General features: G+C 34.2%; 4 protein-coding genes and 1 long non-coding RNA gene across 17 annotated transcripts in view; 1 reads left to right on the top strand and 4 right to left on the bottom strand.

Moving 5' to 3' along the window:
• The window catches only part of LOC127128849 (uncharacterized GPI-anchored protein At1g61900), a 40,191-nt gene extending 31,229 nt beyond the window's left edge, over positions 1 to 8,962 (bottom strand). The window contains exon 1 of one of the 4 annotated variants that reach the window (XM_051058227.1): positions 8,944 to 8,962. The gene's annotated coding sequence lies outside the window, so the exon portion shown is untranslated. Of the gene's footprint in view, positions 1 to 1,936; positions 2,543 to 8,628; positions 8,648 to 8,943 lie in introns of those variants that run through there. The other 3 variants (XM_051058228.1, XM_051058225.1, XM_051058226.1) reach the window with 3 other exon arrangements.
• Positions 550 to 23,578, bottom strand: LOC127128842 (pentatricopeptide repeat-containing protein At2g06000). 9 transcript variants are annotated; one of them, XM_051058203.1, is made up of 2 exons: positions 15,429 to 16,701; positions 550 to 1,041 (listed from the first exon to the last, which is right to left on the bottom strand). In XM_051058203.1, the coding sequence occupies exons 1-2, from the start codon at positions 16,699 to 16,701 to the stop codon at positions 851 to 853; spliced, it is 1,464 nt and encodes a 487-aa protein (XP_050914160.1). In that variant the 3' UTR covers positions 550 to 850. The 9 variants fall into 9 exon arrangements, with proteins under 9 accessions (XP_050914160.1, XP_050914164.1, XP_050914163.1 ...); XM_051058207.1 differs by having other exon boundaries at positions 550 to 1,037; XM_051058206.1 differs by lacking the exon at positions 15,429 to 16,701 and adding an exon at positions 7,836 to 9,299 and having other exon boundaries at positions 551 to 1,041.
• LOC127128847 (uncharacterized GPI-anchored protein At1g61900) lies at positions 3,068 to 7,167 on the bottom strand. Its single transcript, XM_051058216.1, has 7 exons — positions 7,009 to 7,167; positions 5,838 to 6,710; positions 4,722 to 4,967; positions 4,594 to 4,617; positions 3,687 to 3,833; positions 3,537 to 3,584; positions 3,068 to 3,307 (listed from the first exon to the last, which is right to left on the bottom strand). Exons 1-7 carry the CDS (start codon positions 7,040 to 7,042, stop codon positions 3,231 to 3,233), a joined length of 1,449 nt encoding a protein of 482 aa, XP_050914173.1. The 5' UTR covers positions 7,043 to 7,167; the 3' UTR covers positions 3,068 to 3,230.
• LOC127128855 (uncharacterized) lies at positions 12,399 to 14,754 on the top strand. The gene is made up of 3 exons (XR_007806056.1): positions 12,399 to 12,593; positions 12,697 to 13,027; positions 13,127 to 14,754. It is a non-coding gene; the product is annotated as an uncharacterized LOC127128855 (long non-coding RNA).
• LOC127128846 (uncharacterized GPI-anchored protein At1g61900) lies at positions 17,356 to 21,453 on the bottom strand. Of its 2 annotated transcripts, none has more exons than XM_051058214.1 (7): positions 21,297 to 21,453; positions 20,126 to 20,998; positions 19,010 to 19,255; positions 18,882 to 18,905; positions 17,975 to 18,121; positions 17,825 to 17,872; positions 17,356 to 17,595 (listed from the first exon to the last, which is right to left on the bottom strand). In XM_051058214.1, exons 1-7 carry the CDS (start codon positions 21,328 to 21,330, stop codon positions 17,519 to 17,521), a joined length of 1,449 nt encoding a protein of 482 aa, XP_050914171.1. In that variant the 5' UTR covers positions 21,331 to 21,453; the 3' UTR covers positions 17,356 to 17,518. The 2 variants fall into 2 exon arrangements, with proteins under 2 accessions (XP_050914171.1, XP_050914172.1); XM_051058215.1 differs by having other exon boundaries at positions 17,975 to 18,115.
• Positions 23,579 to 25,734: the final 2,156 nt, after the last annotated feature.

Raw genomic sequence — 25,734 nt, 5'->3', positions numbered from 1 at the left:
TGTTTAAATTCCGTGGGTAGAGGTTAAAAAACCGTCCCTAAAAGAATAGGCAACGGCCGTTTATTCCACGACTGGAAAATCGTTGCCTAAAGATTTAGGCTACGGTTTTAGGAGTTCTAGCCGCACTTTACTACCGTTGTCTAATAATTGAAAGAATTTGATAAGAATTTATGTACTGAAGTCTTTAAGAGAAGTTGTCTGGTCCACATAAACACTCGGAAGTCTTGAAGAGAAGTTATCTGGTTCACATAAACACCCGGAAGTCTTACAAGTTTAACGGTCCAATCCATTTGTAATACTCTTCATTGATCTCTAGCTACTCTCTCCTATAGCCAAAAGCTACCAGGCCAGAGCATGATATTGATAAGTTGGTGTGTTGAGCCCACTTAGACCCATGCCCCATATGAGAGTCCTAACATATATCGCCAACCTTTTATGCCTGGGGATTTCCTTCCTACCTTTTTTTAAATGTTTCTGTCAGCGCAAATTGTCATAATAATCTTCCTATGCTTTTACAGAATTTATAACATTCTATACTAGAAAATTTCAATGAGAAAGCATTCCATATTTCAGTCACTTTTATTTCTTTCAGGAAGAACTCGTTGTACTCTTTAGGTAATATGACTACAATTGAACAAGACTGTCAAATAAAACTGCATAGTAAAAAATGATGAATAGAGAGAAATAAATTAACAATCTCCAACAACATCAGCATAATCATGGGGAAATTGCCAATTCTGACTCCCTTTTTGATAATCTAGAGAAAATATTGACATGCTGCTTGATGAGTGTATTTTCTCAAGAGAAAACAGTGGAAGGCAATGCCTAACCACTGATTTTCAGTAGCACTTTAATAAAGAGACTGCTGCATATATGAATTTGTGTTTTGACTCTTAAATACAGCTTCCTTAATGCGGGCAGCTTCACTAGGCATTCCAGACTTCAAAAGACATGAACTTAAAGTTCTAATAGTAACTTCATCTGGCGAACAACCGGTCCCCAACATCTTGTAAAAGATACCAATTGCTTCGGGTGCTCTTCCTTTCATACAATGACCAATAATAAGAATAGTAAATGTCAGTTTATCCGGTTTGCATTTCTTCTCCATATCTATGACAATTGCATTAGCTTCATCAACATTACCGGATTTGCAATATCCATCTATGACAGGATTGTAGATAAATGGTTGTGCAACAATGTCACTCTGATTCAACAGTCTCAAAAGCTCACGAGCTTCTTGTAGTCTATTGCTCCTGCACACGGCACTAATAAGAATAGAGAAAGTATACAAATTTGCAGAAACATTTCTCGCTTTCATTTCATTCCAAAGGTCCAAACCATAGTCCAACTGCCCAACTCGACAATATCCATCAATTAACAAAGTGAAAGTAACAACATCAGGAGAACAACCATGAAAAAGCATCCTCTTATGCATTCCTAGTGCAGATGCCATGTCACCTGCCTTAACAAATCCATAGATAAGTGCATTAAAAGTAGCCGCACTAGGCTTAGCTCCAGACGTAACCATTTCATTGAAAATAGAAGAAGCCTCCTTCATCTTACTCAATTTGCAATAACCCGATATCACAATCGTATAACTCAAAACATTAGGAGAAAACTCAGTTCTTAAACTAATCTCTCTCACTAAATCTCTTGCTCTATCTACCTCATTTATTCTACATAAACCATGTATAAGAGTATTATAACTAACAACATCAGGATAACAACCAAAACTTCTCATATCATTCAAAAACCTAAAAGCCTCATCGATTTCTCCAACAACGCAAAAACCTCGAATCAAGATATTGAATGTGAATATATCAATATCGAAATTGAATCTAACAAGCTCCCTAAACAAACTAACAGCATCATCTAACCTATTACATTTAACCAAAATGTTAAGAAAGTTATTATAAACAACAACATTTACATCAACCTTATTACACAAAGCTTCCCGAAGAAACTCCTTGGAAACATCAAACCTATCAACAAATGCAAAAGAAGAAACCAAAAATCCCAACAACCTACTATCAGGCAACAACCCATCAGCCCTCATAGAATGATAAACAAGTTTTGCTGAATCATGTTGATGTTGTTGACAAAGGGACCTTAAAAGAAAATTGTAAGTCCAAAATGAATAAGAAAGGTTCAAGCTTTGTTTAGTGAACTGGAAAAAGCTGAAACCTAATTGAGGATTGTTTAGTCTTTTGATAATTTGTAATGTAAGTGAAGGGGTTAAGTGGTTACTAACATAACGCGAAAATGTAGCGTCGGATGAGTTTGTGAATCGAAGAAAGAGCGTTGAAACGATTTTGACGAACCATGCTTCGAGTTTGTTGGGTTTAAGAGTGTGGTAATGGGTAACGAGGGCAGTATTCGAAATTCGAAAAGTGGTGAAGATGGAAGAAAATGTCATCAGCTTGTGAAGAGCGTGCTGTGAATGAGCGATTTGGGAAGAAAACGGTGTCGTTTCATCTGGAACGTCAGGAAGGGTTTTGAGATGGTTGATGGTGGAGGTGGAGGAGGGGTTCAGGGTAGAAGGAGGAGTTTGGATACTCAGCTTTGGAGAGCAAATTACTATCACTAGAACCTTCGTTATATGATATACACGTGCCACTTTAATAAAAATCAACGTTTCAGATTCTCTTGATTAAAAGAATGTTTGTAGTGTGATTTGTAGTTTGGTTTTTGTTTTTTTTTTTTTCGAGCAAAAGGAGGCCTAAAGACAAATATTATAAAGGAACAACTCTATTTTTGGAAGAAAATTTTATCTTATATCTCTACAACTATCCTTATATCCCTATAATTTTTTTAAAATATCAATTTTATTCTTGATTATTTTTAACCAATTTTTCATTTCACTTTTAACTATTTAATTGAGATTTCCGAGAATTGCAATATTCAACCTCGTACCAGAACACATTAGAAAAGATTTTTGATATGTTTTTTTTCCTAGACCGGAACACTTTGTGGAAGATATCTGATTCAATGCATGACGTGTTATGAAAGACTTACTTAAAGAGTTTTGGTTTAGTTTTAAAAAATACCATTCCGGAACAACTATGGATCCTAAATAAAATGAGCACTAACTCATTAATGATCAAACAGGCATATGACCCATGGAAAGGCGATGAGAGAGGGGGGATGCTATACAACGAGGCCATTAAAAAATATACATGCAAAACCCTTGCCAGACACTTTGAAATGCCTTCGTGACACACTTCAAAACCCTAAAATCTCAGTACAACAATACTGACAAAAAATGTAAATATAACAAGAAGGAAACCCACGCCAGCAGAATTACAACCTGCGCAATACACCATATTCACAAGTCAATATATTGCTCAGTAATAATTGGCATCATAAGTAGCTAGAACTACAGTAAACCAGTAATCCTCAGGGAAGAAATTCAAGGCATAACCAGACCAGGAAGAAGTAGTATTTAAATAATCTATATTTAATTGACAAACAGACAGCCTCTGGTATAAATTTATAGGAAAAATTAAAAATGGAATTAGAAGCAACATGACACGCACCAATGTTTTTCAATGACTGTGAAATTGGTAATGCTGGTAATGACATCTCTGCACAAGTCCAAATAAAGCCAATGTAAGAAAATGCTAACAACAATATGCTAACAAGTCCAAATATAAGCCAAGTGAAAATTACTTGGTCCAAACTCATACCAGGTGCACAGAATGATAGAGATGTAAATGAAGATGATGAGGGCCATGGTGCAGCAATATTGTCACTTAAATCACATGTAAAACTAACACCAGATGAATTGTCAAATATCACATCTCCCGGCAAGCTTCGGAGTAGACATCCTGCATCTAAACCAACAATATCAATTTAACTTACAATTCAATCATACCTTGACAAAAAGTATGTCTTTGCTGTCCTTGTCTTACTGATTATAATTGTAAGAATAAACAAAGATTATACTTAGAAATCTTTGATTGGATGAGTTAATTATAAGTTTTTAGAGAATTTAGCATTCTACGTAATTCAAATGCTTCAACTGAATTCCCTTCATTTTTAAATTCTTTGGTTTGGATATATAGTATTAAAATAATTCATTCTTAAATTTTTTGGTTAGTTTTATAAATTTTAAAAGTTTTGTTAATTAAAAATTTTAAAAAGAGACCAATTTGCAATATTTGAATATTTAAAGGGGCCAATTTGTAAATTTTGAAAATTATTAGGACCAAGTTTGTAATGTTTGAAACTGTTATGGGCCAATTTGTAAATTTTAAATGTTTTAAATTTAACTTACACAGCAATTCTCCATATTTTTTATTCAAACAATGGATTTTGGCCAAATTATTTTAAATTCTTTAAAAAAATTACTTTCCCTTAATCCAAACACACTCTTATTAACAAATCCAAATATCACCCACATGCCGGTTCAAGTTCAACTAACAAAATCTAATGTAATATTCTACTAAAACATGAGTGAAATTATTCTCAAACGGTGAAATCATATTTAACCAACATTGTTATAAAATAAATTCCGAAGTCTCGTGAGAACAGATTATCAAATTATAAATAACAGCAATCAACAAAATTCAAGGAGTGGAAAAAGCAGTAAACCTTGTACTCCAAATGCTAGCAAAGCTCCATGTATAGTCACGATAAAAGAAGAATTAAGTTAGAGATTTTCAAATAATGGTCATAGGTAGTAAGTAATTTGGACATCATTTAAGCATAAGTATAAATACCTTGTATGCTGAAATCTTTCAAATCGACATCACAAAGCTCATAAACATTTGTCATCACCCCACCTCCACGTAACATCGATCCAAATTGTGTTGCACATATTATAGCTTGTTTATTGGTAATTAATATTTTTTGTTGTGTCTCTGCAATATATGTATTTAATGAACTGCAGCAGGTAGGACTAGGAGCAGCTACATTCTTACATACAGCAATTACATCTGAAGGCTCCTTAAAAGTCAAAGGACAAACTGCACAAGCAAGATTTACCGAGTTAATAAAACAATAAACAAAAACAGTTTCAATTCAATTTGTGGAACACAATTTTTTAATTTTTTAATATGTCGTGAATACATGTTTTCAAGAAGATCCTCTAATAAATTTAATTTATACAGGATACCATAATGAAATTTTGTTAATTAAAAATGTTAATAGGATGTGCATTGCTATACAATATTCTAGCAATCTTAGTACAACAATGAAAAGGAATCCCAGCCCCTTTTCTATTGAAGTAATAAACTTGTTAGGATACAAGTATCTAAGAATATCTTGGGTTGAGAGTATGTTAGACATCCCAGTTTATCATATAAGATTAGTTCCTTATCTCAAAATATCCCTTAAGATTAATTTCCATATCACATAGTTATTATCATGATTCCCTATACATTAAAAATTGGGAATCTTGTATGTGTCCCAATAAACTAGGGTTAGTGCTCAGTCTTTTGTATCAAGTCATTATTAATCATATTATTCATATTACATATTTCAAAGGTCTTGGTACTTTCTCATATTTATTAACAATCATATAGCCCCATTATTATGAAATCAAAAGTCCTTATTTCTTTGCGGAAAAAAAAAAGTCCCTATTTCTTCTCTTCTTTATCTAGACTAGACCCCCCAAAAAAATAAGAAGAAATAACCAATACATCAAAAAAATAATTAAATAATTTGAAATCTAAGGTAGGTTAAGACCAGCAACACAAAATCACTTGAATACATTTTCCTAAATCCAGATATTATTTATCCCAAATTATTCATTAATGACATGCTTAGTCATGCCATTGACATACCCTCCAAACCAAAATATACAACATTAAGAATGGGCTAGTTAAACAATGTACCTTTGTTGACTTTGCAGGCAGATAGTATCCGGAATGCTTTATTTGCAACCTCCGATGATAGTTGTTTGGAAAGATAAGAATAAACAACACCTTTGCAATCATTTAGATAATCAGTGTGATTCATTTCCCCAGCCATATTGTCATTATTTATCATCATTTGTCGGCCAGAAATCTGAAGCGCTGCATCCATAATTGCAGGCCGACAAACAGGTCTGCAACACTCTTTAAGTGGATCAACAGTTCTACAGGCCTCAACTAATTTACTTGTGTTTACTGTTCTTTCAAAAGTAGAATCATTCTTCACAGGGCATGACCCGCCTGTAAGATTAGATGATTTAATAGAACAAAGTGTGGGTATTGTATTATTTGCCCCTCTGCTAGCTAGAATACTAACAATATCAGAGAAGCAATGATCAGCAACTGCATTTGACAAAACCAGATTATTGGATTTCATGCCAAAGAAACCCTGGAAGATGTGGATTAAGCTACTAAATTGTGGACAACATACGACATTCCCTACAAGGGATGCCAAAGGCCCAAAGCAATCAAATGCTGCTTTATCGAGGATATTTGAAATTTCTGGTCGCGAAAAGTTTACAGGGCACTTACCAGTTAAAACTGGTTCATATCTGGTTGGGACATAAGGAATAGGATACATTGGTGGGACAGACTCGGTGGGAAATGGAACTTTAGGTATGACGGAAGGTGATATTTCTATGGGGTCAAAGAGCCCAGAATCTCCAGAAGTAGGTTCCTTAGCTAACTCAACTAGTGAAGTGGTTCGCCTATGGTCGGCATGTGATTCTTGTGCTGTCACATGTAAGAAAGTAGGAAGCCAGATGACAAATAAAATTAGCCGACAGCACCAAGAACCTACAACAATTAAACATGGACTGACTTAGCATACATACCAGTCATTAAACAATGATGTTCAAAGATAAAACAAACCAACAATTTGTATAAATGTGCATTACTCTAATCTAGAATTTCTTGATACATGACAAATTAAATATTGCAGCATGAATATCCAACAATAACCCACACTACCATAATCGGGTTTATAAAACAAAACTACAAGAGTTAGCATACAAATACAACCAGCAACTTATGAAAACCTACAAAAATTCATGATTAGCTAATAAGGAATCGAAACCATACTACTATTGCTTACCTCTATAATAATTAGCATCCTGATAGCCGCCCATAACTTCCTAGCCCTTCGGGGACATTGAGTTTTTACACGGGAGAACCAAATTGAAGCCGTTGAAAAGCCAAATGGCCTCACATAGGAGATGAGGCGGACTACTACCTCAAACTCCAAGCTTAAGATCTGCAATTAGAAGTAAGAATAAAAGTTAAGGCTCTGTTTGGTAAAGTAACCAATAAACTAACTGATAAATTTCAATGAGAAAGCATTCCATATTTCAGTCACTTTTATTTCTTTCAGGAAGAACTCGTTGTACTCTTTAGGTAATATGACTACAATTGAACAAGACTGTCAAATAAAACTGCATAGTAAAAAATGATGAATAGAGAGAAATAAATTAACAATCTCCAACAACATCAGCATAATCATGGGGAAATTGCCAATTCTGACTCCCTTGTTGATAATCTAGAGAAAATATTGACATGCTGCTTGATGAGTGTATTTTCTCAAGAGAAAACAGTGGAAGGCAATGCCTAACCACTGATTTTCAGTAGCACTTTAATAAAGAGACTGCTGCATATATGAATTTGTGTTTTGACTCTTAAATACAGCTTCCTTAATGCGGGCAGCTTCACTAGGCATTCCAGACTTCAAAAGACATGAACTTAAAGTTCTAATAGTAACTTCATCTGGCGAACAACCGGTCCCCAACATCTTGTAAAAGATACCAATTGCTTCGGGGGCTCTTCCTTTCATACAATGACCAATAATAAGAATAGTAAATGTCAGTTTATCCGGTTTGCATTTCTTCTCCATATCTATGACAATTGCATTAGCTTCATCAACATTACCGGATTTGCAATATCCATCTATGACAGGATTGTAGATAAATGGTTGTGCAACAATGTCACTCTGATTCAACAGTCTCAAAAGCTCACGAGCTTCTTGTAGTCTATTGCTCTTGCACACAGCACTAATAAGAATAGAGAAAGTATACAAATTTGCAGAAACATTTCTCGCTTTCATTTCATTCCAAAGGTCCAAACCATAGTCCAACTGCCCAACTCGGCAATATCCATCAATTAACAAAGTGAAAGTAACAACATCAGGAGAACAACCATGAAAAAGCATCCTCTTATGCATTCCTAGTGCAGATGCCATGTCACCTGCCTTAACAAATCCATAGATAAGTGCATTAAAAGTAGCCGCACTAGGCTTAGCTCCAGACGTAACCATTTCATTGAAAATAGAAGAAGCCTCCTTCATCTTACTCAATTTGCAATAACCCGATATCACAATCGTATAACTCAAAACATTAGGAGAAAACTCAGTTCTTAAACTAATCTCTCTCACTAAATCTCTTGCTCTATCTACCTCATTTATTCTACATAAACCATGTATAAGAGTATTATAACTAACAACATCAGGATAACAACCAAAACTTCTCATATCATTCAAAAACCTAAAAGCCTCATCGATTTCTCCAACAACGCAAAAACCTCGAATCAAGATATTGAATGTGAATATATCAATATCGAAATTGAATCTAACAAGCTCCCTAAACAAACTAACAGCATCATCTAACCTATTACATTTAACCAAAATGTTAAGAAAGTTATTATAAACAACAACATTTACATCAACCTTATTACACAAAGCTTCCCGAAGAAACTCCTTGGAAACATCAAACCTATCAACAAATGCAAAAGAAGAAACCAAAAATCCCAACAACCTACTATCAGGCAACAACCCATCAGCCCTCATAGAATGATAAACAAGTTTTGCTGAATCATGTTGATGTTGTTGACAAAGGGACCTTAAAAGAAAATTGTAAGTCCAAAATGAATAAGAAAGGTTCAAGCTTTGTTTAGTGAACTGGAAAAAGCTGAAACCTAATTGAGGATTGTTTAGTCTTTTGATAATTTGTAATGTAAGTGAAGGGGTTAAGTGGTTACTAACATAACGCGAAAATGTGGCGTCGGATGAGTTTGTGAATCGAAGAAAGAGCGTTGAAACGATTTTGACGAACCATGCTTCGAGTTTGTTGGGTTTAAGAGTGTGGTAATGGGTAACGAGGGCAGTATGCGAAATTCGAAAAGTGGTGAAGATGGAAGAAAATGTCATCAGCTTGTGAAGAGCGTGCTGTGAATGAGCGATTTGGGAAGAAAACGGCGTCGTTTCATCTGGAACGTCAGGCAGGAAGGGTTTTGAGATGGTTGATGGTGGAGGTGGAGGAGGGGTTCAGGGTAGAAGGAGGAGTTTGGATACTCAGCTTTGGAGAGCAAATTACTATCACTAGAACCTTCGTTATACGATATACACGTGCCACTTTAATAAAAATCAACGTTTCAGATTCTCTTGATTAAAAGAATGTTTGTAGTGTGATTTGTAGTTTGGTTTTTGTTTTTTTTTTTTCGAGCAAAAGGAGGCCTAAAGACAAATATTATAAAGGAACAACTCTATTTTTGGAAGAAAATTTTATCTTATATCTCTACAACTATCCTTATATCCCTATAATTTTTTTAAAATATCAATTTTATTCTTGATTATTTTTAACCAATTTTTCATTTCACTTTTAACTATTTAATTGAGATTTCCGAGAATTGCAATATTCAACCTCGTACCAGAACACATTAGAAAAGATTTTTGATATGTTTTTTTTCCTAGACCGGAACATTTTGTGGAAGATATCTGATTCAATGCATAACGTGTTCTGAAAGACTTACTTAAAGAGTTTTGGTTTAGTTTTAAAAAATACCGTTCCGGAACACTTAACATACACTACAATATTTTTCACTTTAGGCAACGGAATAATAGACCGCGGCTGAAAAACCGTTGTGTAAAAGGGGTTAAGCCGCACTTTTTTTTTGTTGACGAAATTTTAAATTTTAGATTTGAACTGTTGTCTATTAATTTTAGGCTACGATTTTACATGTGTGGCCTTAATATAACCGTCGCCTTTGCATCATAAGCAATAATTCTGGAGCGTGGGCGAAAGATAACTTTTGCTTGAATTTAAATAAGCTATAATAAACCTTACTTAAGATGGGGTTCGAACCCCCGACCTGTTGTACAATGCGTTTAAGCAAGCCTTTGAAATTTAATTATTCAGCATTTAAAAAAAAAGAAGAAAATCTAGATTCAAACTGATACTCTTTGGGATTACACACATCACCAATCCACTAAGTTATATATGTTTCAGTGATTACAATGTCCATTTAGTTTAATATAGAATATAATAATATTTTTAATTAAAATATAATTTTCACATTTATCATAAATGAAACGTGAAATTAGGTTTCACTCTTTGAGATTAGGAACGCGAAATTAGGTTGTACTGTTATCAGAACAGAATTGTGTGTCGTCACTTTCTTCATAGTTCCTTTCATTCTCGCGAAAGATTTGTGCCCTAGCTTTCACTCGTTCATCTTCATTCTCTCATTCGTCATATTAGATTTTGAAAGGTATGCTACAATTTATCATGATTTATGTAGTGTTTGAGACTCATCCGTTTTAATTTCTTATTGCTTTTAACAAGTTTAATACCTACATGGTACATGGACTTCTCCAAACATCAAGAATTTTGTAAGGAGGTGATCAATGTTGGGGATATTTCTTCGATGAAATCAAAAGCAGTAAGTGTTTTCTATTGTTTTAATTTTCAGGTCTATCTCTAGACTTTGATGTGCTTTTTAATTTTTGTAGAGTTTCTATCAAAAATTTTGTCGGAAACCTCAAGGATGCAAAAGAACATAATTACAGTAGATTATATAACTTTTTCTTGAGCGACTCTTAAATGAGTATGAACTCTAAAAGCTTTATAATCTTGTGATAATGTATTCATCATGCGGAATAAGTTGTGTTCATTCTTTGGAAAAGTAACTTATTTAGTTAGAATAAAGTAGTAGTTTAAGTCTTTAATTTAAAGGAATTGAATTTATTGCTTATCATGAAAATTGTGTGCAGGGTGGTGATGGAAGCACTTGGCTATTTATAATACTCTTTTGAATCCTTGTGATAGGATTATGGTTTTGGACCCACCTTCTAGTGTACATTTGAGTCATGGTTTTTATACTGATGGTGGGAAGAAGGTTTCTGCAGCATCTATTTTTTGAGGCTTTGTCTTATAAGGTTAATCTTTTGACTGGTTACAATGATTATGATAAACTTGAGGAGAAAGCAGGGGGATTATAGACCTGAAATTCTTATCCGTGGTGGTAGTTCTTATCCTATAGAATGGGAATATGGAAGGTTTAGAAAGATTTCTTTGGAGCTGTTTTCATGTGTGACATGGTTCATATTAGTGGCCTTGTTGCTGCTAAGGTATGCTCATTGTACTTGAACTTGTTATGAATTTTCAATATAAGTTATAAATTTCAAATTATTATACAACGACTACAATTGATCTTTATCTCAATTGACTGGCTCTAATAATTAAAGTTAGGGGAAAATAATTAAGAGGTTAACTTTTGTTTGACGTATTGAAGTTATTATTTTTTCTCATCTGCTAATACTATAGAGTATTTAAAAGAGTGATTCACATCTCTAGGTATTTGAATCAATTACCCCTTCTCTCAATTCTTAATCCATTGATTACCAAGTTAATTGATAGAAATCAAAATTAAACTATGATAAAAAAACAGAGTAGAAATCATTAATATAAATTTATTTTATAAAATTTGTGTTTGATAAATACTGGAAATGGACTTGTGTCTGGCAGAAACTAGAAACGGAATGGAAACTAAAATCCGTCCTCAGGCTGGCTACAGATGATGTTTGTAGACGGTTGACCAATATAACACTTACTTACATTTTAGATTGAAGGTGTATCTAGTGGTACACAACATAAAACATGTGAATATGTTAGCATTACCCAATAACTAATAATAAATAATGTCTCGAGACATGAACTTACTACACTGTCTACATTTTAGTTTTGCCTACCTACCTTCCTGCAATAGAATTTAGACAAATCTAGCATCACAAAAGTTATAATGCCAACTCATAAAGTTTATGCTGCTCATGAAAACCATATCAACCTTTACTTTTTTTTGTTTTAATTTCCAAAGGATTGGCCGACACCGTGTCATATACACCATGAAATCTTGCTCCTTAAGATATATAAACTTTTCTCTAAGCCTTTAAAAATTAACCTTTTTTAAGTTTATTTTTTTAAAAGCTAATTTATATATATCCTCTTTATCATGTTTTCCTAAAAGCAACCAAACAATCCATGATGTCAAAATACTATCTTAAATAAAGTCCTTCAAGTTGCCATGTCAGTAGTGTCTTAATTACATCACCAAGATCATGGTTGAGTCATCCCACAAAAGGCTCAAGATTCCCTTCTTACTTTTCATCCCTTTAAATACTACCTCTTAACAATACAAAGGGACGGATCTAACCAAGTGAGCCTAGCTTCCTTGCAATCTACTTGCTAAACACAAAACACAAACCTTATTCATCATTCAACATGCAGACCTCACTGCTTCACGAGCTAGTTGTTGGAATTCCAATCATACACAAACAATTTCAAAAATCGAATAACAAATACTTACTTGATTATGCTTCTCATCCATGTCAATATCCATCCCAACATCAAAGCAAAAGTAAGACTTTCATTTCCTTTCCAGACGGACGAATCACGATTATCTATTCTAATTTCATTAAGTATTGATGATTATACTTACATAGAGTGTTTCAATGTTTTAGGTAAAGGAAGTTGTAACCAGAAAAAGCGCAGCAGGATAGTAATTCTGAGATTTCAGTGAGACTGGGGACAAACATATCTGAAACTATAAAAAGGAAGTTGAGCTTAGGGACAAGAATTCTTCAAATGGGTGGAGTGGACAAAGTGTTCATGAAGTATTTTAGTGTGATAAAGGGAGAGAGGCTGTTGAAAGTTTGCCACTGTTATCTGTCGACCACATCTGGCCCTCTAGCTGGTCTCCTCTTCATCTCCACCGAAAAGGTTGCATTTTACAGCGAGAGATCAATAAAAGTCTTTAATAAGAAAGGACAAATGTGTAGGATGCGCTATAAGGTAAGTCGTGAACAAACCTATTCATAGCTCTCAGTTTTCATATTCCAACATTTTGTTGAGATTCTTAAAGGTATATCTATGTACATGTTTCCATTCCAGTGAAGAAGATAAAGAGTGTGAGGCAAAGTGAAGATGTTGAGAAGCCAAGACAGAAGTACATAAATATAACTACAGTTGACAATTTTGATTTCTGGCTAATGGGCGTATCAAAATATCATAAGACTTACAAATATCTGGAACAGGCAACTTCTCAAACTTAGATGAATATGAGATATAACTTACAAGAGATTATATGGCAACTGTAATTGAAGATATAACCAGTATGTTTAAAAGCTAAATTGAACCCTTAATATTCATAATGTTATATTCTTCTATAAATTTTTACATGGAAAACAACTCCATCAAGAAAAAATAGTCCACATATACTCTTTATACTTTTTGAAGTTGAATGTCCTTGTATTACTGAACATTGTGTGTTTTTGTAGGAGTTGGCTAAGAGTCTTGTACTCAATTCTTTGAAAAATGAAATTAATAGTACTCAATTTTGACACTAGAAGGGTGTAGAACTTTTGATTTGAGCTACTATTACAATCGATAAAATAGTTAATATCGTTTGGTATGTCCTATGCCTCTTTAGTATTTTTGTCATGTTGGGTTTCATTTGTTGGAGTTGGCTAGGAGCCTTGTACTCAATATTCTTCGAAATTTGAAACTAATAGTACTCAATTTTGATCCTAGGAGGATGTAGAACTTTAATTTAAGTTGCTACTATAATTGGTAAAATAGTCAACATTGTTTGGTATTGGATTTATTTTTCTGGAGTTGGCTAGGAGCCCTGTACTCAAAGTTCTTCAAAATTTGAAATTAATAATACTCTATTTTGACAACAGGTGACTGCATAACTTTGATTTGTGTTGCTCCTATAATTGGTTACTAAGATGGTTATGTTGGGAGAATATCATGATTTATGAATTTTTTTATGAGTGCAGATATGAGAGAAGACTGGTCCACGTTTCTAATCATAAGTTAGCCTATCTTTTTGTAGAAGATTCTCTATTTTTTTTTTTTTACATTTTTCAACGTTTAGGCAACGGATTTTATGCGTTGCTTATTAAAAACTGTAGTCTTTTCATATGTGATATTTAAAGTAACCCGTGGTTTTTTTATAGTTGCAACAACGGTTATATTGTGTTGCTTAGTGAAAACCGCACTCTAAAAGTAGTCCTTAAACCGTAGCCTTTTGTATTTAAGGCGACGATGTTTAAATTCCGTGGGTAGAGGTTAAAAAACCGTCCCTAAAAGAATAGGCAACGGCCGTTTATTCCACGACTGGAAAATCGTTGCCTAAAGATTTAGGCTACGGTTTTAGGAGTTCTAGCCGCACTTTACTACCGTTGGCTAATAATTGAAAGAATTTGATAAGAATTTTGTGTACTGAAGTCTTTAAGAGAAGTTGTCTGGTCCACATAAACACTCGGAAGTCTTGAAGAGAAGTTATCTGGTTCACATAAACACCCGGAAGTCTTACAAGTTTAACGGTCCAATCCATTTGTAATACTCTTCATTGATCTCTAGCTACTCTCTCCTCTAGCCAAAAGCTACCAGGCCAGAGCATGATATTGATAAGTTGGTGTGTTGAGCCCACTTAGACCCATGCCCCATATGAGAGTCCTAACATATATCGCCAACCTTTTATGCCTGGGGATTTCCTTCCTACCTTTTTTAAATGTTCCTGTCAGCGCAAATTGTCATAATAATCTTCCTATGCTTTTACAGAATTTATAACATTCTATACTAGAAAATTTCAATGAGAAAGCATTCCATATTTCAGTCACTTTTATTTCTTTCAGGAAGAACTCGTTGTACTCTTTAGGTAATATGACTACAATTGAACAAGACTGTCAAATAAAACTGCATAGTAAAAAATGATGAATAGAGAGAAATAAATTAACAATCTCCAACAACATCAGCATAATCATGGGGAAATTGCCAATTCTGACTCCCTTGTTGATAATCTAGAGAAAATATTGACATGCTGCTTGATGAGTGTATTTTCTCAAGAGAAAACAGTGGAAGGCAATGCCTAACCACTGATTTTCAGTAGCACTTTAATAAAGAGACTGCTGCATATATGAATTTGTGTTTTGACTCTTAAATACAACTTCCTTAATGCGGGCAGCTTCACTTGGCATTCCAGACTTCAAAAGACATGAACTTAAAGTTCTAATAGTAACTTCATCTGGCGAACAACCGGTCCCCAACATCTTGTAAAAGATACCAATTGCTTCGGGTGCTCTTCCTTTCATACAATGACCAATAATAAGAATAGTAAATGTCAGTTTATCCGGTTTGCATTTCTTCTCCATATCTATGACAATTGCATTAGCTTCATCAACATTACCGGATTTGCAATATCCATCTATGACAGGATTGTAGATAAATGGTTGTGCAACAATGTCACTCTGATTCAACAGTCTCAAAAGCTCACGAGCTTCTTGTAGTCTATTGCTCCTGCACACGGCACTAATAAGAATAGAGAAAGTATACAAATTTGCAGAAACATTTCTCGCTTTCATTTCATTCCAAAGGTCCAAACCATAGTCCAACTGCCCAACTCGGCAATATCCATCAATTAACAAAGTGAAAGTAACAACATCAGGAGAACAACCATGAAAAAGCATCCTCTTATGCATTCCTAGTGCAGATGCCATGTCACCTGCCTTAACAAATCCATAGATAAGTGCATTAAAAGTAGCCGCACTAGGCTTAGCTCCAGACGTAACCATTTCATTGAAAATAGAAGAAGCCTCCTTCATCTTACTCAATTTGCAATAACCCGATATCACAATCGTATAACTCAAAACATTAGGAGAAAACTCAGTTCTTAAACTAATCTCTCTCACTAAATCTCTTGCTCTATCTACCTCATTTATTCTACATAAACCATGTATAAGAGTATTATAACTAACAACATCAGGATAACAACCAAAACTTCTCATATCATTCAAAAACCTAAAAGCCTCATCGATTTCTCCAACAACGCAAAAACCTCGAATCAAGATATTGAATGTGAATATATCAATATCGAAATTGAATCTAACAAGCTCCCTAAACAAACTAACAGCATCATCTAACCTATTACATTTAACCAAAATGTTAAGAAAGTTATTATAAACAACAACATTTACATCAACCTTATTACACAAAGCTTCCCGAAGAAACTCCTTGGAAACATCAAACCTATCAACAAATGCAAAAGAAGAAACCAAAAATCCCAACAACCTACTATCAGGCAACAACCCATCAGCCCTCATAGAATGATAAACAAGTTTTGCTGAATCATGTTGATGTTGTTGACAAAGGGACCTTAAAAGAAAATTGTAAGTCCAAAATGAATAAGAAAGGTTCAAGCTTTGTTTAGTGAACTGGAAAAAGCTGAAACCTAATTGAGGATTGTTTAGTCTTTTGATAATTTGTAATGTAAGTGAAGGGGTTAAGTGGTTACTAACATAACGCGAAAATGTAGCGTCGGATGAGTTTGTGAATCGAAGAAAGAGCGTTGAAACGATTTTGACGAACCATGCTTCGAGTTTGTTGGGTTTAAGAGTGTGGTAATGGGTAACGAGGGCAGTATTCGAAATTCGAAAAGTGGTGAAGATGGAAGAAAATGTCATCAGCTTGTGAAGAGCGTGCTGTGAATGAGCGATTTGGGAAGAAAACGGCGTCGTTTCATCTGGAACGTCAGGCAGGAAGGGTTTTGAGATGGTTGATGGTGGAGGTGGAGGAGGGGTTCAGGGTAGAAGGAGGAGTTTGGATACTCAGCTTTGGAGAGCAAATTACTATCACTAGAACCTTCGTTATATGATATACACGTGCCACTTTAATAAAAATCAACGTTTCAGATTCTCTTGATTAAAAGAATGTTTGTAGTGTGATTTGTAGTTTGGTTTTTGTTTTTTTTTTTCCGAGCAAAAGGAGGCCTAAAGACAAATATTATAAAGGAACAACTCTATTTTTGGAAGAAAATTTTATCTTATATCTCTACAACTATCCTTATATCCCTATAATTTTTTTAAAATATCAATTTTATTCTTGATTATTTTTAACCAATTTTTCATTTCACTTTTAACTATTTAATTGAGATTTCCGAGAATTGCAATATTCAACCTCGTACCAGAACACATTAGAAAAGATTTTTGATATGTTTTTTTTCCTAGACCGGAACACTTTGTGGAAGATATCTGATTCAATGCATAACGTGTTATGAAAGACTTACTTAAAGAGTTTTGGTTTAGTTTTAAAAAATACCATTCCGGAACAACTATGGATCCTAAATAAAATGAGCACTAACTCATTAATGATCAAACAGGCATATGACCCATGGAAAGGCGATGAGAGAGGGGGGATGCTATACAACGAGGCCATTAAAAAATATACATGCAAAACCCTTGCCAGACACTTTGAAATGCCTTCGTGACACACTTCAAAACCCTAAAATCTCAGTACAACAATACTGACAAAAAATGTAAATATAACAAGAAGGAAACCCACGCCAGCAGAATTACAACCTGCGCAATACACCATATTCACAAGTCAATATATTGCTCAGTAATAATTGGCATCATAAGTAGCTAGAACTACAGTAAACCAGTAATCCTCAGGGAAGAAATTCAAGGCATAACCAGACCAGGAAGAAGTAGTATTTAAATAATCTATATTTAATTGACAAACAGACAGCCTCTGGTATAAATTTATAGGAAAAATTAAAAATGGAATTAGAAGCAACATGACACGCACCAATGTTTTTCAATGACTGTGAAATTGGTAATGCTGGTAATGACATCTCTGCACAAGTCCAAATAAAGCCAATGTAAGAAAATGCTAACAACAATATGCTAACAAGTCCAAATATAAGCCAAGTGAAAATTACTTGGTCCAAACTCATACCAGGTGCACAGAATGATAGAGATGTAAATGAAGATGATGAGGGCCATGGTGCAGCAATATTGTCACTTAAATCACATGTAAAACTAACACCAGATGAATTGTCAAATATCACATCTCCCGGCAAGCTTCGGAGTAGACATCCTGCATCTAAACCAACAATATCAATTTAACTTACAATTCAATCATACCTTGACAAAAAGTATGTCTTTGCTGTCCTTGTCTTACTGATTATAATTGTAAGAATAAACAAAGATTATACTTAGAAATCTTTGATTGGATGAGTTAATTATAAGTTTTTAGAGAATTTAGCATTCTACGTAATTCAAATGCTTCAACTGAATTCCCTTCATTTTTAAATTCTTTGGTTTGGATATATAGTATTAAAATAATTCATTCTTAAATTTTTTGGTTAGTTTTATAAATTTTAAAAGTTTTGTTAATTAAAAATTTTAAAAAGAGACCAATTTGCAATATTTGAATATTTAAAGGGGCCAATTTGTAAATTTTGAAAATTATTAGGACCAAGTTTGTAATGTTTGAAACTGTTATGGGCCAATTTGTAAATTTTAAATGTTTTAAATTTAACTTACACAGCAATTCTCCATATTTTTTATTCAAACAATGGATTTTGGCCAAATTATTTTAAATTCTTTAAAAAAATTACTTTCCCTTAATCCAAACACACTCTTATTAACAAATCCAAATATCACCCACATGCCGGTTCAAGTTCAACTAACAAAATCTAATGTAATATTCTACTAAAACATGAGTGAAATTATTCTCAAACGGTGAAATCATATTTAACCAACATTGTTATAAAATAAATTCCGAAGTCTCGTGAGAACAGATTATCAAATTATAAATAACAGCAATCAACAAAATTCAAGGAGTGGAAAAAGCAGTAAACCTTGTACTCCAAATGCTAGCAAAGCTCCATGTATAGTCACGATAAAAGAAGAATTAAGTTAGAGATTTTCAAATAATGGTCATAGGTAGTAAGTAATTTGGACATCATTTAAGCATAAGTATAAATACCTTGTATGCTGAAATCTTTCAAATCGACATCACAAAGCTCATAAACATTTGTCATCACCCCACCTCCACGTAACATCGATCCAAATTGTGTTGCACATATTATAGCTTGTTTATTGGTAATTAATATTTTTTGTTGTGTCTCTGCAATATATGTATTTAATGAACTGCAGCAGGTAGGACTAGGAGCAGCTACATTCTTACATACAGCAATTACATCTGAAGGCTCCTTAAAAGTCAAAGGACAAACTGCACAAGCAAGATTTACCGAGTTAATAAAACAATAAACAAAAACAGTTTCAATTCAATTTGTGGAACACAATTTTTTAATTTTTTAATATGTCATGAATACATGTTTTCAAGAAGATCCTCTAATAAATTTAATTTATACAGGATACCATAATGAAATTTTGTTAATTAAAAATGTTAATAGGATGTGCATTGCTATACAATATTCTAGCAATCTTAGTACAACAATGAAAAGGAATCCCAGCCCCTTTTCTATTGAAGTAATAAACTTGTTAGGATACAAGTATCTAAGAATATCTTGGGTTGAGAGTATGTTAGACATCCCAGTTTATCATATAAGATTAGTTCCTTATCTCAAAATATCCCTTAAGATTAATTTCCATATCACATAGTTATTATCATGATTCCCTATACATTAAAAATTGGGAATCTTGTATGTGTCCCAATAAACTAGGGTTAGTGCTCAGTCTTTTGTATCAAGTCATTATTAATCATATTATTCATATTACATATTTCAAAGGTCTTGGTACTTTCTCATATTTATTAACAATCATATAGCCCCATTATTATGAAATCAAAAGTCCTTATTTCTTTGCGGAAAAAAAAAAGTCCCTATTTCTTCTCTTCTTTATCTAGACTAGACCCCCCAAAAAAATAAGAAGAAATAACCAATACATCAAAAAAATAATTAAATAATTTGAAATCTAAGGTAGGTTAAGACCAGCAACACAAAATCACTTGAATACATTTTCCTAAATCCAGATATTATTTATCCCAAATTATTCATTAATGACATGCTTAGTCATGCCATTGACATACCCTCCAAACCAAAATATACAACATTAAGAATGGGCTAGTTAAACAATGTACCTTTGTTGACTTTGCAGGCAGATAGTATCCGGAATGCTTTATTTGCAACCTCCGATGATAGTTGTTTGGAAAGATAAGAATAAACAACACCTTTGCAATCATTTAGATAATCAGTGTGATTCATTTCCCCAGCCATATTGTCATTATTTATCATCATTTGTCGGCCAGAAATCTGAAGCGCTGCATCCATAATTGCAGGCCGACAAACAGGTCTGCAACACTCTTTAAGTGGATCAACAGTTCTACAGGCCTCAACTAATTTACTTGTGTTTACTGTTCTTTCAAAAGTAGAATCATTCTTCACAGGGCATGACCCGCCTGTAAGATTAGATGATTTAATAGAACAAAGTGTGGGTATTGTATTATTTGCCCCTCTGCTAGCTAGAATACTAACAATATCAGAGAAGCAATGATCAGCAACTGCATTTGACAAAACCAGATTATTGGATTTCATGCCAAAGAAACCCTGGAAGATGTGGATTAAGCTACTAAATTGTGGACAACATACGACATTCCCTACAAGGGATGCCAAAGGCCCAAAGCAATCAAATGCTGCTTTATCGAGGATATTTGAAATTTCTGGTCGCGAAAAGTTTACAGGGCACTTACCAGTTAAAACTGGTTCATATCTGGTTGGGACATAAGGAATAGGATACATTGGTGGGACAGACTCGGTGGGAAATGGAACTTTAGGTATGACGGAAGGTGATATTTCTATGGGGTCAAAGAGCCCAGAATCTCCAGAAGTAGGTTCCTTAGCTAACTCAACTAGTGAAGTGGTTCGCCTATGGTCGGCATGTGATTCTTGTGCTGTCACATGTAAGAAAGTAGGAAGCCAGATGACAAATAAAATTAGCCGACAGCACCAAGAACCTACAACAATTAAACATGGACTGACTTAGCATACATACCAGTCATTAAACAATGATGTTCAAAGATAAAACAAACCAACAATTTGTATAAATGTGCATTACTCTAATCTAGAATTTCTTGATACATGACAAATTAAATATTGCAGCATGAATATCCAACAATAACCCACACTACCATAATCGGGTTTATAAAACAAAACTACAAGAGTTAGCATACAAATACAACCAGCAACTTATGAAAACCTACAAAAATTCATGATTAGCTAATAAGGAATCGAAACCATACTACTATTGCTTACCTCTATAATAATTAGCATCCTGATAGCCGCCCATAACTTCCTAGCCCTTCGGGGACATTGAGTTTTTACACGGGAGAACCAAATTGAAGCCGTTGAAAAGCCAAATGGCCTCACATAGGAGATGAGGCGGACTACTACCTCAAACTCCAAGCTTAAGATCTGCAATTAGAAGTAAGAATAAAAGTTAAGGCTCTGTTTGGTAAAGTAACCAATAAACTAACTGATAAATTTCAATGAGAAAGCATTCCATATTTCAGTCACTTTTATTTCTTTCAGGAAGAACTCGTTGTACTCTTTAGGTAATATGACTACAATTGAACAAGACTGTCAAATAAAACTGCATAGTAAAAAATGATGAATAGAGAGAAATAAATTAACAATCTCCAACAACATCAGCATAATCATGGGGAAATTGCCAATTCTGACTCCCTTGTTGATAATCTAGAGAAAATATTGACATGCTGCTTGATGAGTGTATTTTCTCAAGAGAAAACAGTGGAAGGCAATGCCTAACCACTGATTTTCAGTAGCACTTTAATAAAGAGACTGCTGCATATATGAATTTGTGTTTTGACTCTTAAATACAGCTTCCTTAATGCGGGCAGCTTCACTAGGCATTCCAGACTTCAAAAGACATGAACTTAAAGTTCTAATAGTAACTTCATCTGGCGAACAACCGGTCCCCAACATCTTGTAAAAGATACCAATTGCTTCGGGGGCTCTTCCTTTCATACAATGACCAATAATAAGAATAGTAAATGTCAGTTTATCCGGTTTGCATTTCTTCTCCATATCTATGACAATTGCATTAGCTTCATCAACATTACCGGATTTGCAATATCCATCTATGACAGGATTGTAGATAAATGGTTGTGCAACAATGTCACTCTGATTCAACAGTCTCAAAAGCTCACGAGCTTCTTGTAGTCTATTGCTCCTGCACACGGCACTAATAAGAATAGAGAAAGTATACAAATTTGCAGAAACATTTCTCGCTTTCATTTCATTCCAAAGGTCCAAACCATAGTCCAACTGCCCAACTCGGCAATATCCATCAATTAACAAAGTGAAAGTAACAACATCAGGAGAACAACCATGAAAAAGCATCCTCTTATGCATTCCTAGTGCAGATGCCATGTCACCTGCCTTAACAAATCCATAGATAAGTGCATTAAAAGTAGCCGCACTAGGCTTAGCTCCAGACGTAACCATTTCATTGAAAATAGAAGAAGCCTCCTTCATCTTACTCAATTTGCAATAACCCGATATCACAATCGTATAACTCAAAACATTAGGAGAAAACTCAGTTCTTAAACTAATCTCTCTCACTAAATCTCTTGCTCTATCTACCTCATTTATTCTACATAAACCATGTATAAGAGTATTATAACTAACAACATCAGGATAACAACCAAAACTTCTCATATCATTCAAAAACCTAAAAGCCTCATCGATTTCTCCAACAACGCAAAAACCTCGAATCAAGATATTGAATGTGAATATATCAATATCGAAATTGAATCTAACAAGCTCCCTAAACAAACTAACAGCATCATCTAACCTATTACATTTAACCAAAATGTTAAGAAAGTTATTATAAACAACAACATTTACATCAACCTTATTACACAAAGCTTCCCGAAGAAACTCCTTGGAAACATCAAACCTATCAACAAATGCAAAAGAAGAAACCAAAAATCCCAACAACCTACTATCAGGCAACAACCCATCAGCCCTCATAGAATGATAAACAAGTTTTGCTGAATCATGTTGATGTTGTTGACAAAGGGACCTTAAAAGAAAATTGTAAGTCCAAAATGAATAAGAAAGGTTCAAGCTTTGTTTAGTGAACTGGAAAAAGCTGAAACCTAATTGAGGATTGTTTAGTCTTTTGATAATTTGTAATGTAAGTGAAGGGGTTAAGTGGTTACTAACATAACGCGAAAATGTAGCGTCGGATGAGTTTGTGAATCGAAGAAAGAGCGTTGAAACGATTTTGACGAACCATGCTTCGAGTTTGTTGGGTTTAAGAGTGTGGTAATGGGTAACGAGGGCAGTATTCGAAATTCGAAAAGTGGTGAAGATGGAAGAAAATGTCATCAGCTTGTGAAGAGCGTGCTGTGAATGAGCGATTTGGGAAGAAAACGGCGTCGTTTCATCTGGAACGTCAGGCAGGAAGGGTTTTGAGATGGTTGATGGTGGAGGTGGAGGAGGGGTTCAGGGTAGAAGGAGGAGTTTGGATACTCAGCTTTGGAGAGCAAATTACTATCACTAGAACCTTCGTTATATGATATACACGTGCCACTTTAATAAAAATCAACGTTTCAGATTCTCTTGATTAAAAGAATGTCTGTAGTGTGATTTGTAGTTTGGTTTTTGTTTTTTTTTTCGAGCAAAAGGAGGCATAAAGACAAATATTATAAAGGAACAACTCTATTTTTGGAAGAAAATTTTATCTTATATCTCTACAACTATCCTTATATCCCTATAATTTTTTTAAAATATCAATTTTATTCTTGATTATTTTTAACCAATTTTTCATTTCACTTTTAACTATTTAATTGAGATTTCCGAGAATTGCAATATTCAACCTCGTATCAGAATACATTAGAAAAGATTTTTGATATGTTTTTTTTCCTAGACCGGAACACTTTGTGGAAGATATCTGATTCAATGCATAACGTGTTCTAAAAGACTTACTTAAAGAGTTTTGGTTTAGTTTTAAAAAATACCGTTCCGGAACACTTAACATATGTGTTTCGGTTAACAGACTAACATATATCGTAAGTCTTTTTGAAAGACTTCCGGTGTGTTATTTCTATGATTCGGAACTCTTCTTTGAAGTCTTCCGATTTGCATTGTTAATTTTTTTTTGACAACTTTTTATTGTGTAGGTATGGAAATTCTTCCCCAAATATGTGTAGATACTTCTTGTGCTTTTTTAACTACTCAAAGATTTGGTACACGGGAAGAGGTGATCAGGTGGATTAAAGAGGTTGGAATCCATAATAAAGTAACAATTATTATCACTCGTTCAGATACTGAAACATGCAAAAGAGGGAGAAGTAACAAATTAGTATTTGGTTGTGATAAAGGTGGAAAATACAAGGATAGTGATAGTGGAACCCAAAGTGCATCCAAAAAATGTGGATGTCCATTTAAAATCAGGTTGACTCCGGCGAAAGATGGGTCTGGTTGGAAGATTGATGTAAAATATGGGATTCATAACCATGGTTTACCTGATAGATTAGAAGTTCATTCCTTTGTTGGTAGGTTGACCACAGATGAGAAACTGCATGTCCTTGATTTGACAAAGAGACATGTACCACCTAGACACATATTGTTTTCCTTGCAAAACCGAGATCCAGAAAATGTCACTCGGATCATGCAAATATACAAGCATAAGAGTATGATAGAAAAAGAGATAAGAGGTCATAAAAGTGAGATACAACATTTGTTTAAGCTTATTGAGGATGCAGGTTATGTGTATTGGAGTAGAAAAGGGATGACTCGAAAGTTGTGAGAGAGATATTTTGGGTCCATCCCGATTCAATTAAGTTGTTGAATATTTTTACTTTTGTGTTAGTTATGGACAGCCCCTACAAGACAAACAAATATAGACAATCTTTGTTTGAAATTGTTAGCATGACATCAACCGAGTTGATTTTTGCTGTCGCATTTGCATATATGGAGTCTGAGCAGACAGAGAATTTTTGTTAGGTATTGGAGAAACTTAAAGAATTGTTTGTGAAGAAAGATTTGTGTCTACAAGTGATTTTGACAGATAGAGATCTTGCTTTGATGAAAGCAATTGAAATTGTGTTTCCTAGGTCGATTAATTTGCTATGTAGATTTCACATTAACAAAAATGTTGGTGAAAAATGTGAGCGATATGTAGTGAATGACATGCAAAAGACGATCGACACATTATGGATGGAAGTTGTTTGGGCTAGCGATGAGGTTGAGTATGATCAACGGTTGTATCAACTTGAGCAGGCATGTGTTGATTTTAGTGGATTTATTAATCATGTGAAAGACACATGGTTGACTCCACATAGACAGAGATTTGTTGGAGCATGGATTAATTGAGTGCTAAATTTGGGTAACAAGACGACTAATCGGCATGTGTTATATTTTTTTATATGTGATATTTTTAATATTTTCAATATGTATTATTTTTAGGGTTGAATCTACCCATTGGAAGTTAAAGTAGATGTTGGGAAACCGTATAGGTGACATGGTCAAATATTGGGAAGGTATGAATAACAACTTGAGGTTACAACTGGGCAACATTAGAGCTTCTTTTCAACAAAAAATTACGAAGTTGAGCACGTGCCTATAAGTCCATTTTATGGTAATCTGCGTGGTTCAGTGTCTCGAGCTGCTTTGAGACGTATTGTTGAAGAGTTATTGAGAGTTGATTATGTTGGAACTAACA

This window comes from Lathyrus oleraceus, chromosome 3, assembly GCF_024323335.1.
Source record: "Lathyrus oleraceus cultivar Zhongwan6 chromosome 3, CAAS_Psat_ZW6_1.0, whole genome shotgun sequence".
Lineage (NCBI taxonomy): Eukaryota > Viridiplantae > Streptophyta > Magnoliopsida > Fabales > Fabaceae > Lathyrus > Lathyrus oleraceus.
The sequence above is the reverse complement of the archived record's forward strand: the minus strand, read 5'-3'. Positions and strand labels throughout refer to the sequence as shown.

Bases quoted from the DNA above. Each gene is read 5' to 3' on its own strand.
- LOC127128847 (XM_051058216.1), bottom strand. From the start codon at position 7,042: ATGGGCGGCTATCAGGATGCTAATTATTATAGAG. The intron at 4,968-5,837 runs GTACATTGTTTA...TTGCTTGTGCAG, and splicing joins TGCCTGCAAAGTCAACAAAG to TTTGTCCTTTGACTTTTAAG. The intron at 3,585-3,686 runs GTATGAGTTTGG...GGACTTGTGCAG, and splicing joins TCTATCATTCTGTGCACCTG to AGATGTCATTACCAGCATTA.
- LOC127128846 (XM_051058214.1), bottom strand. From the start codon at position 21,330: ATGGGCGGCTATCAGGATGCTAATTATTATAGAG. The intron at 18,906-19,009 runs GTATTTATACTT...CTATACATGGAG, and splicing joins GAAAGATTTCAGCATACAAG to CTTTGCTAGCATTTGGAGTA. The intron at 17,873-17,974 runs GTATGAGTTTGG...GGACTTGTGCAG, and splicing joins TCTATCATTCTGTGCACCTG to AGATGTCATTACCAGCATTA.
- LOC127128842 (XM_051058204.1), bottom strand. From the start codon at position 23,396: ATGACATTTTCTTCCATCTTCACCACTTTTCGAATTTCGAATACTGCC. The intron at 22,022-22,123 runs GTAATGTTGATG...ATTGTATGAAAG, and splicing joins AGATGGATATTGCAAATCCG to GAAGAGCCCCCGAAGCAATT.